Raw genomic sequence first — 17,557 nt, forward strand, 5'->3', positions numbered from 1 at the left:
CTCCTTTGAACCCTCTCCAATTTCAGCACATAGTGTAGTCCTCTATCACTCATAACAGATCAGACAAGCAACGTTCCCTCTAAGGTGTGTGCCATTAGCACACAAAGGAATTCAAACTGCGCACAATAAGTTGTCATCCTTTACCTCGTTGACAAGTTAAGTATATTTCATGATCATACACAATCATATTTCCTTTTCCAGTTTTTGATGCAGGTGGTGTTGACAATAACCATATCACCATATAACAATTACAGCACGGAAACAGGTCTTCTCGGCCCTTCTAGTCCGTGCCAAACGCTTACTCTCATCTAGTCCCACTGACCTGCACTCAGCCCATAACCCTCCATTCCTTTCCTGTCCATATATCTATCCAATTTAACTTTAAATGACAACATCGAACCTGCCTCAACCAATTCTGCTGGAAGCTCGTTCCACACAGCTACCACTCTCTGAGTAAAGAAGTTCCCCCTCATGTTACCCCTAAACTTTTGCCCTTTAACTCTCAACTCATGTCCTCTTGTTTGAATCTCCCCCATTCTCAATGGAAAAAGCCCAACCACGTCAACTCTATCAATCCCCCTCATAATTTTAAACACCTCTATCAAGTCCCCCCTCAACCTTCTACACTCCAAAGAATAAAGAACTAACTTGTTCAACCTTTCTCTGTAACTTAGGAGATGGAACACAGGCAACATTTTAGTAAATCTCCTCTGTACTCTCTCAATTTTATTGACATCTTTCCTATAATTCGGTGACCAGAATTGTACACAATACTCCAAATTTGGCCTTACCAATGCCTTGTACAATTTCAACATTACATCCCAACTCCTATACTCAATGCTCTGATTAATAAAGGCCAGCATACCAAAAGCTTTCTTCACCACCCTATCCACATGAGATTCCACCTTCAGGGAACTATGCACCATTATTATTAAAATGTAGCACCTCACATTTTTCAGCATTAAACTCCATCTGCCATCTTTCAGCCCACTCTTCTAACTGGCCTAAATCTCTCTGCAAGCTTTGAAAACCTGCTTCATTATCCACAATGCCACCTATCTTAGTATCATCTGCATACTTACTAATCCAATTTACCACCCCATCATCCAGATCATTAATGTATATGACAAATAACATTGGACCCAGTACAGATCCCTGAGGCACACCGCTACACACCGTCCTCCAATCTGACACACAGTTATCCACCAGTACAATGTGGAGTTTGCGATGATTTGTCTGCAGAGTTTTGAAATGGCTTATTTATACTGTTTTTATTGAAGACATTATTGATTCACTATGTCAAATTCCAAAGAAGCAAAGGGGGCAAAGCGCAAAGGAAGTGCTAGTTCATTTAAAGTGGAGTGGCTTAAGGAAACAGTAGAAACTGCTACACCGAAAGCTCACGAGGTCAGGAACATGCAGCTGTGAGTTATATTTATGTACAATACAGAAACTGGTGTTACCTGTGTGTATTGTCACCATGCAAAAGTTGCTGGAGAATTCCCAAGTGGGAAAAAGTGGAGTGATATTTGGAAACTTGACTTTATAAAGCAAATCACATATGCAAAAGCTCTGGTGAGAAAATCCTTCATTACCCGCTACAGGCCTGTTATGTATGTTTTGTGAGAGTGCTGATGAACAAGAGCGAAAGTGATCAAACCCAGAGGAGATCAATGTCCTTATTGACAATTATTTTATTTCTTTCATACAATGAGCAACAAACTCTCCCTAGTAGTTTATTATCCTTAGAATAGCTCCAGGTTTACCTCCACTTAAAAATTCAGTGTGCATATGTTGTCGTCGCTGGGCAAAAAATTGCACAGCTTAAGGTTTTTACATACATTACAAATTAGAGGGAACATTGCGGATGAGGATGGCAAGTTTCTCCCCCAAACAACCAGCTGCTTTTTTTAAAAATATCACAATATCAGTTTTGCTCTCATCATTACCTAGAATGGGTAGTTTTGGTTTAATTCCAGATCATTAAAGTAAATTCAAATTCGTCAGAGAACGTAATGTTACTTGAATTCAGATTTAGTGGACCAGTCCAATTAAGACCATGGCACCTTAACAGTTCAGCATTCCTCCAGTGCTGCTCCAGAGGGTCAGACTGAATGCCATGGAACTTGGACCTTTGATCTGATTATGAATGAAGCAGTGAGGCAGGACACCTGATTAGGAATGAAGGACTGAGACAGGACACCTGATTATGAATGAAGGATTGAGACAGGACACCTGATTATGAATGAAGGAGTGAGACAGGACACCTGATTGTGAATGAAGGAGTGAGACTGGACACCTGATTATAAATGAAGGACTGAGACAGGACACCTGATTGTGAATGAAGGAGTGAGACAGGACACCTGATTGTGAATGAAGGAGTGAGACAGGACACCTGATTATAAATGAAGGACTGAGACTGGACACCTGATTGTGAATGAAGGAGTGAGACTGGACACCTGATTGTGAATGAAGGAGTGAGACTGGACACCTGATTATAAATGAAGGACTGAGACAGGACACCTGATTGTGAATGAAGGAGTGAGACAGGACACCTGATTATAAATGAAGGACTGAGACAGGACACCTGATTATGAATGAAGGAGTGAGACAGGACACCTGATTGTGAATGAAGGACTGAGACAGGACACCTGATTGTGAATGAAGAACTGAGACAGGACACCTGATTGTGAATGAAGGAGTGAGACAGGACACCTGATTATGAAGGACTGAGACAGGACACCTGATTATGAATGAAGGATTGAGACAGGACACCTGATTGTGAATGAAGGAGTGAGACAGGACACCTGATTGTGAATGAAGGAGTGAGACAGGACACCTGATTGTGAATGAAGGAGTGAGACAGGACACCTGATTATAAATGAAGGACTGAGACAGGACACCTGATTGTGAATGAAGGAGTGAGACAGGACACCTGATTGTGAATGACGGAGTGAGACAGGACACCTGATTGTGAATGAAGGAGTGAGACAGGACACCTGATTGTGAATGAAGGAGTGAGACAGGACACCTGATTGTGAATGAAGGACTGAGACAGGACACCTAATTATGAAGGACTGAGACAGGACACCGGGCTGAGTGGTGCTGCAACAACAACAGTACCAAAGACCTGTGCGGATCAATTGGCTGGAGTGTTCACCGAGTTCTCACTTCAGCAGTCTGAAGTACCCATCTGTTTCAGGAAGGCTTCAATCATACCAGTGCCTAAGAAGAACATGGTGACCTGTCTCAATGACTATCGTCCAGTAGCACTAACATCCATCGTGATGAAGTGTTTTGAGAGTTTGGTAATGAAACATATCAACTCCTGCTTATGAAGACACTCAGATTTGCTCCAATTTGAACTTTGAATCTCATGCTCAGTGTCAATAAAATAAAGGGATTATTGTTGACTTCATGAAGGGAAAGCCAGGTGAACACGTGCCAGTGTGTATTTGGAGATCAGCGGTGGAGAAAGTCTCATACCTAAAATTTGTGGGCATTAGCATATTGAATGATCTTTCCTGGGCCCAGTACATTAGAGGGAATCATAGGGAAAGCATGCCAGAGCATTCACCTTCGAGAAGGTTAGATGTTCAGCTTGTCACCATTTTTGACAATCTTCTACAGATGTACTGTTGAAAGTATCCTGATTGGTTGCATCTCGGTCTAGTACATGTGCAGGAACATAAAAAGCTGCAGACAGCAGTGGATTCAGACCAATACGTCACAGCACATCCCTCCGCACCATCAGTAGTATCTACAGGAAGTGCTGTTTCAGGAAGGCAACATTCATCATCAAAGATCCCCACCGTCAAGGCCATGCCGTCTTTTCACTGCTAGCATTGGACAGGATGTACAGCAGCCCAAAGTCCCACACCACCCAGTTCAAGGACAGCTCCTTCCTTTTAACTATACAGGTCCTGAACTAACTGGCACCATTCTAATCACTAATCAATAGTATAGCCACGCTATTATTGCTCTGATCACTTTGCCTAAAATGGACTTAGGTTAGCTGCCGGGGGTTGTGTGTTCGGAGAGCTGCACCTTTTTGGTGCCGACTTTCTGGGTGCAGAGCTCAGAAAAAGCGACACAACAGACGTTTAGCATCGTAAACCAGCGAGTTGTTTGTTATGTCTCTCCTCTCGCTGTGAAACAGGGACATTTCTTTCTCCCTTATTAGGGAGAGAGAGGGAGCCTGTGGAATGCCGAATTACCAGGTGAACGAGTAGTTTTTGGGGCACAGCAAGTCTGTGTCTTTATTGATGACATGCTTGAGCTCTCGGTGGAGGGTGCTGATGCTGTTTTACTGGTGGGGGTGGGAGTGGGCTCGTTGCCTTGCTGCTGCCTGTGCACAGGAGGGGGAGTTAGGGGGGTCTTTGGGGTTCTAACGTTTCTACTGTCATTCATTCTTTGGGGCATTCCTCTGTTTTCGTGGATGTTTGCGAAGAAAGAAAATTTCAAGATGTACAGTATATTGTATACATTTCTCTGACATTAAATGTACCTATTAAAACTTTTGGGTGTACCTTATGGATTTTGGGCTGCTGATCATAAGAATCATCACGAAATTTCCCTATCACATTCTTTTTTTTTAATTGCCTATACTTTTTATTTCAATTCATAGTTCAAGTCAATTAAGATGTAGCCCACAATGTAAGCTGAAAAGTTTTCTGTCTTGTCCAGCAGGGCAGATGCTGCATGGGAGGGCAGGTTTTCGAGAGGCTATAAAGGCATCATACACACACTGTTCTATGCATTGTGTTTACATGCATATCGGTTTGCGATCACATTGATGCACATGCTCTCCACGTATAGCACATTGTGTGTACTCATTATAATAAAATAATTGAATTTTCAGGAGTATTTGTGATAGCAAAATGTCTGCCAATGTTCCAGCAGCTGTGATACTTCCTGTTATATTTGTGGCGAGTATCCACTGAAATCTCAAAGATGGAGCACGTCTCCTCTTATTAAGAAAGCCTATGAGCTCTGCTTTGGGTGTGAAATTGGTGACCTAGACAAAGCCTCACATTTGTTGCACGACATGGGCTGTTGATCTTAGAGTTTGGCTCAGAGGCACTTGTAAGTCAATGTCGTTCGCCGTCCTGATATCGTTCGCTCCGTCTGTCTGACCAGTGCGTCTGGTTTCTCTGCTAAAAACAAGAAACTTTTGAAAGTACCCCAATCTTCCTTCTGCCATGAGACCTGTGTCACCTGACGATAGTCTTACAGTACTGAAGCCACCAGAGACATGGAGTCTGGAGGAGGGAGACGAAGATGACATGATGCACGAGCCAGGAGTGGAAAATGACACTGGCACTGATACAGGTTTTGAACCCTTTATGTCGAGTGAGCTTCATCTGAGTTAAACATCCTGGTCAGAGAGCTCAAAGGTTCATTTATGAACAAATTATACAACTTAAAATTCTTCTTCTTTGGGTAGTCATGAAACCAAGAAAGAAAAGAAAGGCAGCACGATTACCAACCCCCAAATTCCCCTCCCCAACTCCCTGCAGGAGAAAACAAACAAAAAGAGAACATCGACTTCCAAATGTCTCCCCCCCACACAAAAAACTGAACGAAACGGAACAAGCACATCGACCCCCAAATGCCTCCTCCCGCACAAAAAAGCAAGAAAGATCGGGCGAAAAACACAGAATACAAAAAACTCTAAGACTGAAAAACTTGGGTTTGTAAAAGGCAAAAGCAGAATTACTGGGTACAAGACTGCAAGGATGGAATCTGCTGTCACCAGGCACAAAAATTTCCACGAAGGATTTCGATATTTGAGACAGATGTTTCCCGAAATAACTGGTACCAATATTAAGGAAGGCCTTCTGTCACATGAACGACAGAAAAATGGATGGCTACACTCGTACAGTGCTGGAGGAACTCAGCAGGCCAGGCAGCATCTGTGGAAAAGAGTATAGTCTGAATCCCACTTTCCTGCTCTTGGGTCCATGGGCTTCCATGTCCTGGCAATTCAAGTGCTCGTCTGGATAGTTTTAAATTTTGCAAGAATATGTGCTTCCTTCAGCAGTACGCTTGGGATTGCAACCACCCTCAGGTCCCCGAAACCACTTAATATATAGGAATCCGTTAGTCTTGCGAGACCATGGATCTGCACCTGGAAAGTCTTCACTCTCCAGGGCACAGGCCTGGGCAAGGTTGTATGGAAGACCAGCAGTTGCTCATGCTGCAAGTCTCCCCTCTCCATGACACCAATGTTGTCCAAGGGAAGGGCATTAGGACCCATACAGCTTGGCATCGGTGTCATCGCAGAGCAATGTGTGATTAAGTGCCTTGCTCAGGGACACAACATGTTCCCTCGGCTGGGGCTCGAACTCACGACCTTCAGGTCGCTAGTCCAATGTCTTAACCACTTGGCCACGTACTCACACAAAACCGCTTACGTCTTACCTTAAACCTATGCTATCTGGTTTTAGGCAGCTTTGTAAATGGGGAAAAGTTCCTCACTCTCCATATATCCATGCCCCTCATAATCTTATTTACCTTGATAGGGCTGTTTGGTGTGCTGGCTTTCATTAGTCGAGGGACTGAGTTCAAGTGCCACAGGTAATGTTTTAGCTCGATAAAACCCGGTTAGACTGCGCTTGGAATGTTGTGTTCACTTCTGGTCACCTATTATTGGAAGGACGTGGCAGCTTTAGAGAGGGTGGAGAAGAGATTTAGCAGGATGCTGCCTGGATTAGAGAACATGTCCTATGAGGGTAGGTTGAACTGGGGCCTTTCTCTTTGAAGCGTAGGAGGATGAGAAGTGACTTGATTGAGGTGTACAAGATGATAAGAGGCATACAGTGGATCGAGTGGACAGCCAGAGACCTTTTCTTAGGTCAGAAATGGCTGGTATGGGGGGGCATCATTTTAAGGTGATTGGAGGAAAGTACAGGGCAGAGGTCAGAGGTGAATTTTTTACCCAGAGCGTGGAGGCTGTGCGCAACGTGCTGCCTGGTGTGGAGGTAGAGCAAAATGGCATTAGGAACATTTAGGAAACTCTTAGATAGGCACATGGATGCTGTTCATCCATACCCATCTACAGTTGAAGTCAGAAGTTTACATACACCTTAGCCAAATACACTTACACTCAGTTTTTCACAATTCCTGACATTTAATCCTAGAAAACATTCCCTGTCTTAGGTCAGTTAGGATCACTACTTTATTTTAAGAATGTGAAATGTCAGAATAATAGTAGAGAGAAGTATTTATTTCAGCTTCTGTTTCTTTCATCACTTTCCCTGTGGGTCAGAAGTTTACCTACACTTTGTTGGTATTTGGTAGCATTGCCTTTACATTGTGTAACTTGGGTCAAACTTTTTGGGTAGCCTTCCACAATAGTTGCTGGAATTTTGTTCCATTCCTCCAGACAGAACTGGTGTAACTGAGTCAGGCTTGTAGGCCTCCTTGCTCGCACATGCTTTTTCAGTTCTGCCCACAAATTTTCCATTGAATTGAAGTCAGGGCTTTGTGATGGTCACTCGAATACCTTAATTTTGTTGTCCTTAAGCAATTTTGCCACAACTTTGGAAATATGTTTGGGGTCATTGTCCATTTGGAAGACCCGTTTGCGACCGAGCTTGAACTCCCGGCTGATGTCTTGAGATGTTGCTTCAATATATCCACATAATTTTCCTTCTTCATGATGCCATCTGTTTTGTGAAGTGCACCAGTCCCCTCCTGCAGCAAAGCACCCCCACAACATGATGCTGGCAACCCCATGCTTCACGGTTGGGATGGTGTTCTTCGGCTTGCAAGCCTCACCCTCTTTCCTCCAGACATAACGATGGTCATTATGGCCAAACAGTTCAATTTTTGTTTCATCAGACCAGAGGACATTTCTCCAAAAGGTAAGATCTTTGCCCCTGTGTGCACTTGCAAACTGTAGTCTGGCTTTTTTGTGGTGGTTTTGGAGCAGTGGCTTCTTCCTTGCTGAGCAACCTTTCAAGTTATGTTGATATAGGATTCGTTTTACTGTGGATATAGATACTTGTCTACCTGTTTCCTCCAGCACCTTCACCAGGCCCTTTGCTGTTGTTCTGGGATTGATTTGCACTTTTCGCACCAAAGTACATTCAACTCTCGGAGACAGACTGCGTCTCCTTCCTGAGCGGTATGACGGCTGCGTGGTCCCATGGTGTTTATACTTGCGTACTACTGTTTGTACAGATGAACGTGGTACCTTCAGGCGTATGGAAATTGCTCCCAAGGATGAACCAGACTTGACATCATTTTCTGACCTCAATCCGATAGAAAACTTGTGGGCAGAACTGAAAAAGCATGTGCGAGCAAGGAGCCCTACAAACCTGACTCAGTTACACTAGTTCTGTCTGGCGGAATGGAACAAAATTCCAGCAACTTACCGTGAGAAGCTTGTGGAAGGCTACCCAAAACGATTGACCCAAGTTAAACAATTTAAAGGCAATGCTACCAAATACTAATAAAGTGTATGTAAACTTCTGACCCACTGGGAAAGTAATGAAAGAAATAAAAGCTGAAATAAATCATTCTCTCTACTATTATTCTGACATTTCACATTCTTAAAATAAAGTAGTGATCCTTACTGACCTAAGATAGGGAATGTTTTCTAGGATTAAATGTCAGGAATTGTGAAAAATTGAGTTTAAATGTATTTGGCTAAAGTGTATGTAAACTTCTGACTTCAACTGTATATTAACCCAATTTTTTGGGGGGGGGCGTGGTTCTTGTTCTAACTGTGTTCTTTCTTTTAAAATTGTGTATAATTTATGTTTAATTTACATTTTTTCTTGTGGATGTTGCTGTGATGCTGCTGCAATTAAGTTTTTCATTGCACCAAAGTGTTCATATACCTGTGTAAAATAGTCAGTTTTGGTTTTGACTGATTTACCACCACTTGGTCCATAGACTTCTAACCATGAGTGATTCAAGTGCCTGTCTTCTCTTTCCATCTAATTTCTTAAACTTACAGACAAATAATGATTTAGTTTCACTTTTGCAACCCCTGCTACCCATCAGCTTCCAGTGAACTACACTTGGGAGCGTAGCCTTTGCAGGGAGCCAGTATAAGAACCCTAAACCTGCTGTGACTATTTGGCGGGGTCTCTGTGTAATAACTCTTTGCTCTGTGTTACCCAGGACATGATGTGTATGAGGGAGAAGGCTGCCGAGGCAGAGGCTTTGATTCAGGAGCTGGAAGATAAGTTGAGGAAGGCAAACGCGGATGATGGAGGTGCCATGGAAATGCTGAGGAAGATCCGGGAGGCTAACTACGCGGAGATGCAACAGTACCGGCAGCAGACGGAGCAGAACTTCAACCAAAATGTAAGCTTGAAATCCATATCCTCTTTGAAACTTACAGCAAACTGGAAGGCTGTTCAGCCCATTGTCTCTGTGATGGACTTATCCTGTCCTTCTCCCCCCGCTGCTCTTCTATACAACATAGGACTTTACAGCACATCCTTTGGCCCATAATGTTGTACCAACCTTATAATCCACTCAAAGATCAACCTAAACCTTCCCTACTACATTTCGGCCCGAAATGTCGACTGCACTCTTTTCCATAGATGCTGTCTGGGCCTGCTGAGTTCCTCCAGCATTTTGTGTGTGTAGCTCTCCATTTTTCAGTCAACCATGTGCCTATCTAAAAGTTTCTTAAATGTCTGCCTCTGCCCCCACCCCCGCTGTGCGTTCCACCATAGTACAATAAGTTGGACTCTTGACCTCACAATCTAATTTATTTGCCTGCCCTGCACTTTCTGTGTAACTGTAACACTTTATTCTGCATTGCTACTGTTTTACCTTGTTCTCCCTCAGCGTGCTGTGTATTGATTTGATATGCATGAGCAGTATCTTTTCACTGTATCTCGGTACAAGTGACAATAAGAAACCAATTCCAAATCCTGTTCCCTTGTCTTTCTCCATTCATTTTTCTTCTTTTCTTTTGGCCATTCTTAGTTTCTTCCAATCATAACAATTTAAAACTTCAAAAGAAAATCCTTTCCTTTCATTGCAACACACGCGGAATGCTGCAGGAGCTCAGCAGGTCAGGCAGCATCTATGGAAAGGAATAAAGAGTCGACATTTTGGACTGAGAAGGAAGGGGGAAGATGCCGGAATAGAAAGGTGGGGGAGTGGAGGAAGGCTAGCTCGAAGGTGATAGGTGGACACTAGCACAGGAAAAGCTGCAGCTGCTGGAAATCTAAAGCAACGCACACAGAATGCTGGAGGAACTCAGCAGGGCAGGCAGCATCCATGGAGAAGAGTAAACAGTCAACGTTTTGGCCCAAGACCCAACTTTACTCTTTTCCATAGATGCTGCCTGGCCTGCTGAGTTCCTCCAGCATTTTGTGGGTGATAGGTGAAGCCAGGTGGGTGGGAAGTGGCCAAACATTTTGATTCCCATTCCCATTCTGACATATCGGTCCATGGCATTCTCTTGTGCTAAGGTGAGGCCATGCTAAGGATGGAGGAGCAACACCTTATATTCTGTCTGGGTAGCCTCTAACCTGATGGCATGAGCATCGATTTCTCTTTCCTGTAAACGTCCCCTCCCCCTCCCCTTTTCGATTCCCCACTCTGGCCTTATACTTCTTCTCACCTGCCTATCATCTCCCCAGGTGCCTTCCGTCTTCCCTTTCTCTCTCCGATCAGATTCCTTCTTCTCTAGCCCTTTACCTTTCTGAACCACTTGTCTTCATCTATCACCTTCTCACTAGCCTCATTCCTCTTACCTTTTTATTCTGGCATCTTCCCCCTTCCTTTGTAGTCCTGAAGAAGAGCCTCGGCCTGAAATGTCGACGGCTTATTCATTTCCATAGATGCTGCCCGACCTGCTGAGTTTCTCCAGCATTTTGTGTGTGTTGCTTTGCATTTCCGGCATCTGCAGATTTATTTATCCTATATGCAGTAGATGGAAACATACAGTGAAATGTGTCATTTGCAGTAACCACAGACACACCCAAAGATGGGCTGGGGCAGCCTCCAAGTGTCACCACACATTCCTCGGCAACGTACGGCAGAATAACACAGAACCAAGCAACAACAGTGAACAAGCCCCGTTCCTTCCTCCCGTTCACCCATGAATATCCACAGTCCTCTAATCCCAGGGCAGGCTGTCTTCAGCCTCCAGTGGCCTCATGAATTCACAGTCTCTGGGCCCCAACTTCCCCAACAGACTCATAGAGATTCTCAAACTTGTGGCTGCAACTGTGAAGTTCACCTTCACAAACTAGACTTCCAATTGACCTTCTAACATTGGAAGCGATTTTCGTTATATATCAAATTCCTCCTCAACTACACGCTAGTGGACGACTAACCCACACATCTTTGGGATGTCTGAGGAACCCAGAGCACCCAGAGCAACCCTGTGGTGACAGGAAGAACATGAAACTCCTCAGAGAGCGTCTAAACTGGGGATTGGACCCGTATCTCTGAGGCAATAGTTCTATTAGCTGTTCCATTCTGCTGCAGTGTGAAATTCCTTATGCAAAGGTGTCTAAATCCAAGAATTCCAGATGAAGGCTGTGACCTACACCAATCTGTCCTCACCCATTCTAACAGAAGGCACAACACCTAGGCTGTACGTTTGGAATGCCGTGCTCAATTCAAGTTGTCCAGCCATACGAAGGATGTCATTAAGCTGGAAAGCATGCAGAGAAGATTCACGAAGATGTTACCAGGACTGGAAGGTTTGAGTTATAAGGGGAGACTAAATAGGCTGGGACTGTTTCCCTGGAGTGTTGGAGGTTGAAGCTTATGCAGGTTTATAAAATCATGAGAGCATAGAAAAGGTCACATTTTACCCCAGGACAGAGAAGTCTAATACTAAGAAGGCAAAGGTTTAAGGTGGAAGGGGAAGGGTTTAAAAGGGTCCTGAGGGAGAAGTTTTTCCACACAGGGGGTGGAAGCTGAATGGAATAAGCAGCCAGGGGAATTGGTCGATGTTTAAAAGGTTTTTGGACAACTTCTTGTATAGGAAGGGTGTGAAGCGATATGGCCAGACACAGGCAAATGGAACTAGCTCACCTTGGTCAGCATCTAAAGGGCCTGTTCCTACACTGGATAACTATGCTTCTGTGACTATATTGAGAACGTAGAATGGTGCATACAATTTCTAGGCCTCTGTACATGTTCATAGTTCACATTGAAAAGGATGTAACATTGAGACTTTATAAAGCATTGGTGAGGCCTCGCTTGAAGTATTGTGAGCAGGTTTGGGCCCCTTATCGTAGAAAGGATGTGCTGGAGAGGGTTCAAAGAAAGTTCACGAAAATGATTCCCTTCACACCTTTCCTATACATGTAGTTGTCATTGAATGGTTTGTCATATGAAGAGCATCTGATGGCTCGAGGCCTGTATTCACCAGAATTTAGAAGAATGAGGGGAGACCTCAATTTAAACCTATTGAATGGTGAAAGCCATTGATAGACATAGTCATACTTTATTGATCCCGGGGGAAATTGATTTTCGTTACAGTTGCACCATAAATAATTAAATAGTAATAAAACCATAAATAATTAAATAGTAATATGTAAATTATGCCAGGAAATAAGTCCAGGACCAGCCTATTGGCTCAGAGTGTCTGACCCTCCAAGCCACAGGCAGGAGTGACTTCCTATGACGCTCTGTGTTGCATCTCGGTGGAATGAGTCTCTGGCTGAATGTACTCCTGTGTCCAACCAGTCTCTGGCTGAATGTACTCCTGTGCCCAACCAGTACATTATGTAGTGGATGGGAGACATTGTCCAAGATGGCATGCAACTTGGACAGCATCCTCTTTTCAGACACCACCGTCAGAGAGTCCAGTTCCATCCCCACAACATCACTGGCCTTACAAATGAGTTTGTTGGTTCTGTTGGTGTCTGCTACCCTCAGCCTGCTGCCACAGCACACAACAGCAAACATGATCGCACTGGCCACCACAGACTCGTAGAATATCCTCAGCATCGTCCGGCAGATGTTAAAGGACCTCAGTCTCCTCAGGAAATAGAGACGGCTCTGACCCTTCTTGTAGACAGCCTCAGTGTTCTTTGACCAGTCCAGTTTATTGTCAATTCGTATCCCCAGGTATTTGTAATCCTCCACCATGTCCACACTGACTCTCTGGATGGAAACAGGGGTCACCGGTACCTTAGCTCTCCTCAGGTCTACCACCAGCTCCTTAGCCTTTTTCACATTAAGCTGCAGATAATTCTGCTCACACCATGTGACAAAGTTTCCTACTGTAGCCCTGTACTCAGCCTCATCTCCCCTGCTGATGTGGAGAGGATTTTTTTATGGTGGGGGACACAGCCTCAGAAGAGAGAGGTGTCCTTTTAGAACAGAGATGAGGAGGAATTTCTTGAGCCAGAGGGTGGTGAATCTGTGGAATTTTTTGCCACAGACAGCTGTGAAGGCCAAGACTTTATGTACTTTTAAGGGAAAGATTGATAGATTCTTGATTGATCAGGGCAGGGAGAAGGCAGGAGACTGGAGCTGAGAGGAAAAATGGATCAGCCATGATGAAAGTCAGAACAGACTCGATGGGCCAAATGGCCTAATTCTGCTCCTGTCTTAAGGTTTTATGGTCTCATGGCTGAAGATTGAGAGTCAGGCATTTGAAAATCCAAAAACGGCAGATGCTGGTAATTTGAAATAAAAACAGAAAATGCTTGAAATACTAGTACGTCAGGCAGCATATGTGGAGAGAGAAACAGAGTGACAAAACAGAAAATGCTAGAACCACTGAGCATTTGGAGATCAAGTCAACATGATTTCCAAGTAATAGCTTGCTAGATGCACTCATAAAATTATAAGAGGTACAGCGAATAATAACCTATGGCTGTAAATGGTGGCCTTTCCCCAGAGATTTCTGTTGTAGATTGAGCTTTAGTTGATTGCACCCACAGCAAATACTCAGGAGCTTTGAGTGCACTGGTCACAGAGAAAAAACAGTGCTGGGACCGTCAGCCGCAATATACCACAGATGCTGCAAATCTGAAATAAGACAGGGAGTTCTGGAACCAGCAGAACTGGTCATTTCTGGTACAAACTGAAAAGGTAGCTTATCTGAAGTTGATAAGTTCAGTTCTGAATTTATCAGAGGACTGTAGTTGCCAGTAGGTAAGGTGCTGGTACTTGATGTGACATTGCCCTTCACTGGAACTGTCTGGGAAGCTGAAGAGGGAGGATCTGAGTGAAAACGGGGTAAACTGGCAGGCAGCTGGAAGCTCAGGGTCACCCTTGGCAATGGAATGAAGATAGTCAGGAAGGTATTCACCCAGTCTGTGTGTGGACTCTTCATTTTGGAGAGAGTGGTTGAGAATAAGCTGGCATTTGTACTGAGCTGCCTCCACATTTCTCCATACCCTCTACACGAAGGGGAATTCTTCCTGGAGGTCTAATGTCAATTCCAGTCTTGAAAGAGGTTAGCACTGGTGATGAGGTTCTGAATATGTAGGAAGAATCATCCTGGGTAAATCCTCATAGTTGGTCAATTCCCGATCGTCACCTCCCCCCCGCCCCCACCTTCCTCCAGCTCCCCAGTCGTCATGGAAGGACTCTGGGGAAACTCAGACATGACAAAGCATTGGGACTGGATGGTGTGAACCCCAAGGTCCTGAAGGAGTGTGCTGAGCAGCTGTGTGGAGTTCTCCAGAGCATTTTCAATACGAGTCTCAGCCTGGAAAGGGCCCCGACTGTGTGGAAAACATCATGTGTGGACCTAGTAAGGGACAACCGAAAGTTTTGAAAGACTACTGTCCAGTGGCCCTGACCTCACACATCATGAAGACCCTAAAGAGGCTGGTCCTGGCTCATCTCTGACCCCTGGTCAGGCCATCCCTCGATCCCCTGCAGTTTCCCTACCAGGAGAACATTGGAGTCGATGATGTTGTCATCTACCTGCTGGGCAAGCAGGGCAGCACTGTGAAGATCTTGTTTTTTTGATTTCTCAAGTGCCTTCAATACCATACAGCCCTCATTGCTGGGGAAAAGCTCCGTTCAGTGCAGGTTGGCATCTCCATTGTAGAATGGACTACCTGACTGGTAGACCACAGTTTGTGTGGCTTCAGAGCTGTGTGTCAGACACGGCTATAAGCATCACTGGGACCCTATAGGGGCCTGTATTGGCTCCCTTCCTGTTTAACCTTCGATTTTAGATACAACGCTGAGTCATGACATCTACAGAAATTCTCTGATGACTCAGCAATAATTGGGTGTGTAAAGGGAGGATGGGAGGATGAATACAGGGGCCTGGTGGATGACTTTGTCAGATGGTGCAAACTGAATCATCTGCAGCTCAACATCAGTCAGACAAAGGAGATGGTGATGGACTTTAGGAAAACTAAGCCTGCACTGCTCCCTGTTACTATTGACGGTGAGGATGTTGATGTGAAGAGGACCTGCAAGTACCTGGGGGTGCACCTGGATGACAGACTTGAGTGAACCACCAACACAGAGGCTGTGTACAAGAAGGGCCAGAGTTGCCTCTACTTCCTGAGGTCCTTTGGAGTATGTAGGCCTCTCCTACACATGTTCTACTAATCTGTTGTCACCAGTACAATCTCATACGTGATGGTGTGTTGGGGCAATGGCATCAACACGGGTGATGCCAACAGGCTCAATAAATTGTTCAGAAAGGCTGGCTCTGTTATAGAATCGGAATCAGAATCAGAATCCGAATCTTTTATTATCGCCAAGTATGTGGACACATACAGGGAATTTGATGCCGGTTTCCCTGAGCTCTCACTGTACAGAATCAAAAAGCAAACAAAACAATAGTGCAAATAATCGTGAACTATATACAATGAGGTATACCTGTGTATGTACAGGTGGACTTGGTTTATAATAAACTAAAATTCAGGTGTTCATATGACTGATGGCATACAGAAAAAAACTGTTCTTGTACCTATTTGTCCTGGCATACAGTGATCTAAAACGCCTACCAGAAGGAAGGAGTTGGAACAGGTGATGTCCAGGGTGTGATGGGTCTACAATGATGCTGCTTGCTCGCTTCCTGACTCTCGATGCATATAAGTCCTGGATCGAGGGCAGCTTCACACCAATAATCCTTTCCGCAGCCCTGACGGTTCTTTGGAGTCTGTTCTTGTCTTGTTTGGTAGCTGATCCAAACCAGATAGTGATGGACGAACAGAGAACAGACTGGATTATTCCTGAATAGAATTGAATCAGCAGCTCCTGAGGCAGGTTGTACTTCCTGAGTTATAGGAGACAAACTGGACCCACTGGAGGCTGTGGTAGGACAATGGATCCCGGCAAGTCTGGACATTATTTCTCACTCTCTGCATGTCACCTTGGCTGAACAGAGAACTCTTAGTAATAGACTAAGAACAACTGCGCTGCTTCAAAGAGCGCCATATAAGCTCATTCTTACCCTCGGCCATTGGGCTGTATAATGACTCAACCTATAGGTGGGGAAGTAATGACTGCCTCATGTTAGACTGTTTGAGGTAACTTATTTTTTTATTCTTTCTACTTCTTTTCTAATATTTGTATATCTGTGCACTTGTAATGCTACTGTGACACTGTAATTTCCTTTGGGATCAATAACTTATCTATCTATCTATCTATTCCAGAGACAAAACATTTGCCCAAATGTCTTAGAATGCTTGGATAGTTGAGTAAGATCTCTCTCTACTTTAGCCACTGGATGCTGGTGCCAATCATGGTCTGGTATCTTCACGGTTGAAGGATCCCTCCAGGAATGTACCTGCTGATAACAGTTGGCCAGGCACTATGTACCATGACTGGGCCAGTATCCTCAGCATGAAAGACAGGTGGAACCCTGCCTAGCACAACACTGAAACTTCACACACACCCTCAGGCAGCCACACACCCAAAGAAGGTCTTCAGGATCAACACGGCAACAGGGAAGCTCTTTCCTACACTTTCCAGGGATTTGTACCAAGTGTCCCTGCGGACACATTCTACCTTGGCTAGCCCTACCTTCCACACTTTCTCTGAGTACTGACCCCGGGGCCAAATCACAGAGTTATATGGCATAGAAGGAGGTCCTTCAGCCCACTACATCCATGCCAACCTTTTTGCCCATCTCCATAATTCCTCTTGTCTGCATTTGAGCCCTATCCTTTGCCTCGCTTATTGAACTGCCTGCATCTTATATTTCTGCATCTCTTTGTGACCTGAATATCATTTCAGCATTCCAATAATCTGGCATTCTTGGGACTTGGGCAGTGTCAGACTGGCAAATGTTCCAGGTGATTGAATGTTACTCCAGCAACATAAGCTTTAGATATTAGGCAGTGGTATAAATAAATTTTCAGATGAACCTGTTGAGCGCAAAGGGAGTAGAAAATGCATGGGCACTTTGGATCCTCCAACCACAAACCCACCCGTGTTCTTGACCATGGTACTTCAGACCACGTCCCCAGCCCACATTTCGGACTAATGGGTGAGTCAGATGCCGAACGATCAACACATCTGAATCTCAGGTGCAGGTTATTGGAGTTTTATTTGTCTGTTACCTGGCAGACGTAATTCTCACTAACGGCTTCAGTTTGTTTTCAGGCCTATCAGGGGTGGGTCCAGGGCATTAATT

General features: G+C 44.5%; 1 protein-coding gene across 1 annotated transcript in view; it reads left to right on the forward strand.

Moving 5' to 3' along the window:
* LOC134359587 (lamin-B1-like) overlaps positions 1 to 17,557 on the forward strand; it is a 202,019-nt gene that overhangs the window by 64,865 nt on the left and 119,597 nt on the right. Inside the window, exon 6 of the mRNA XM_063073086.1 lies at positions 9,136 to 9,321. Within this exon, the coding sequence (XP_062929156.1) occupies positions 9,136 to 9,321 (186 nt within the window). The remainder of the gene's footprint in view (positions 1 to 9,135; positions 9,322 to 17,557) is intronic.

This window comes from Mobula hypostoma, chromosome 20 (assembly GCF_963921235.1).
Source record: "Mobula hypostoma chromosome 20, sMobHyp1.1, whole genome shotgun sequence".
NCBI classification, from domain to species: Eukaryota; Metazoa; Chordata; class Chondrichthyes; order Myliobatiformes; family Myliobatidae; genus Mobula; species Mobula hypostoma.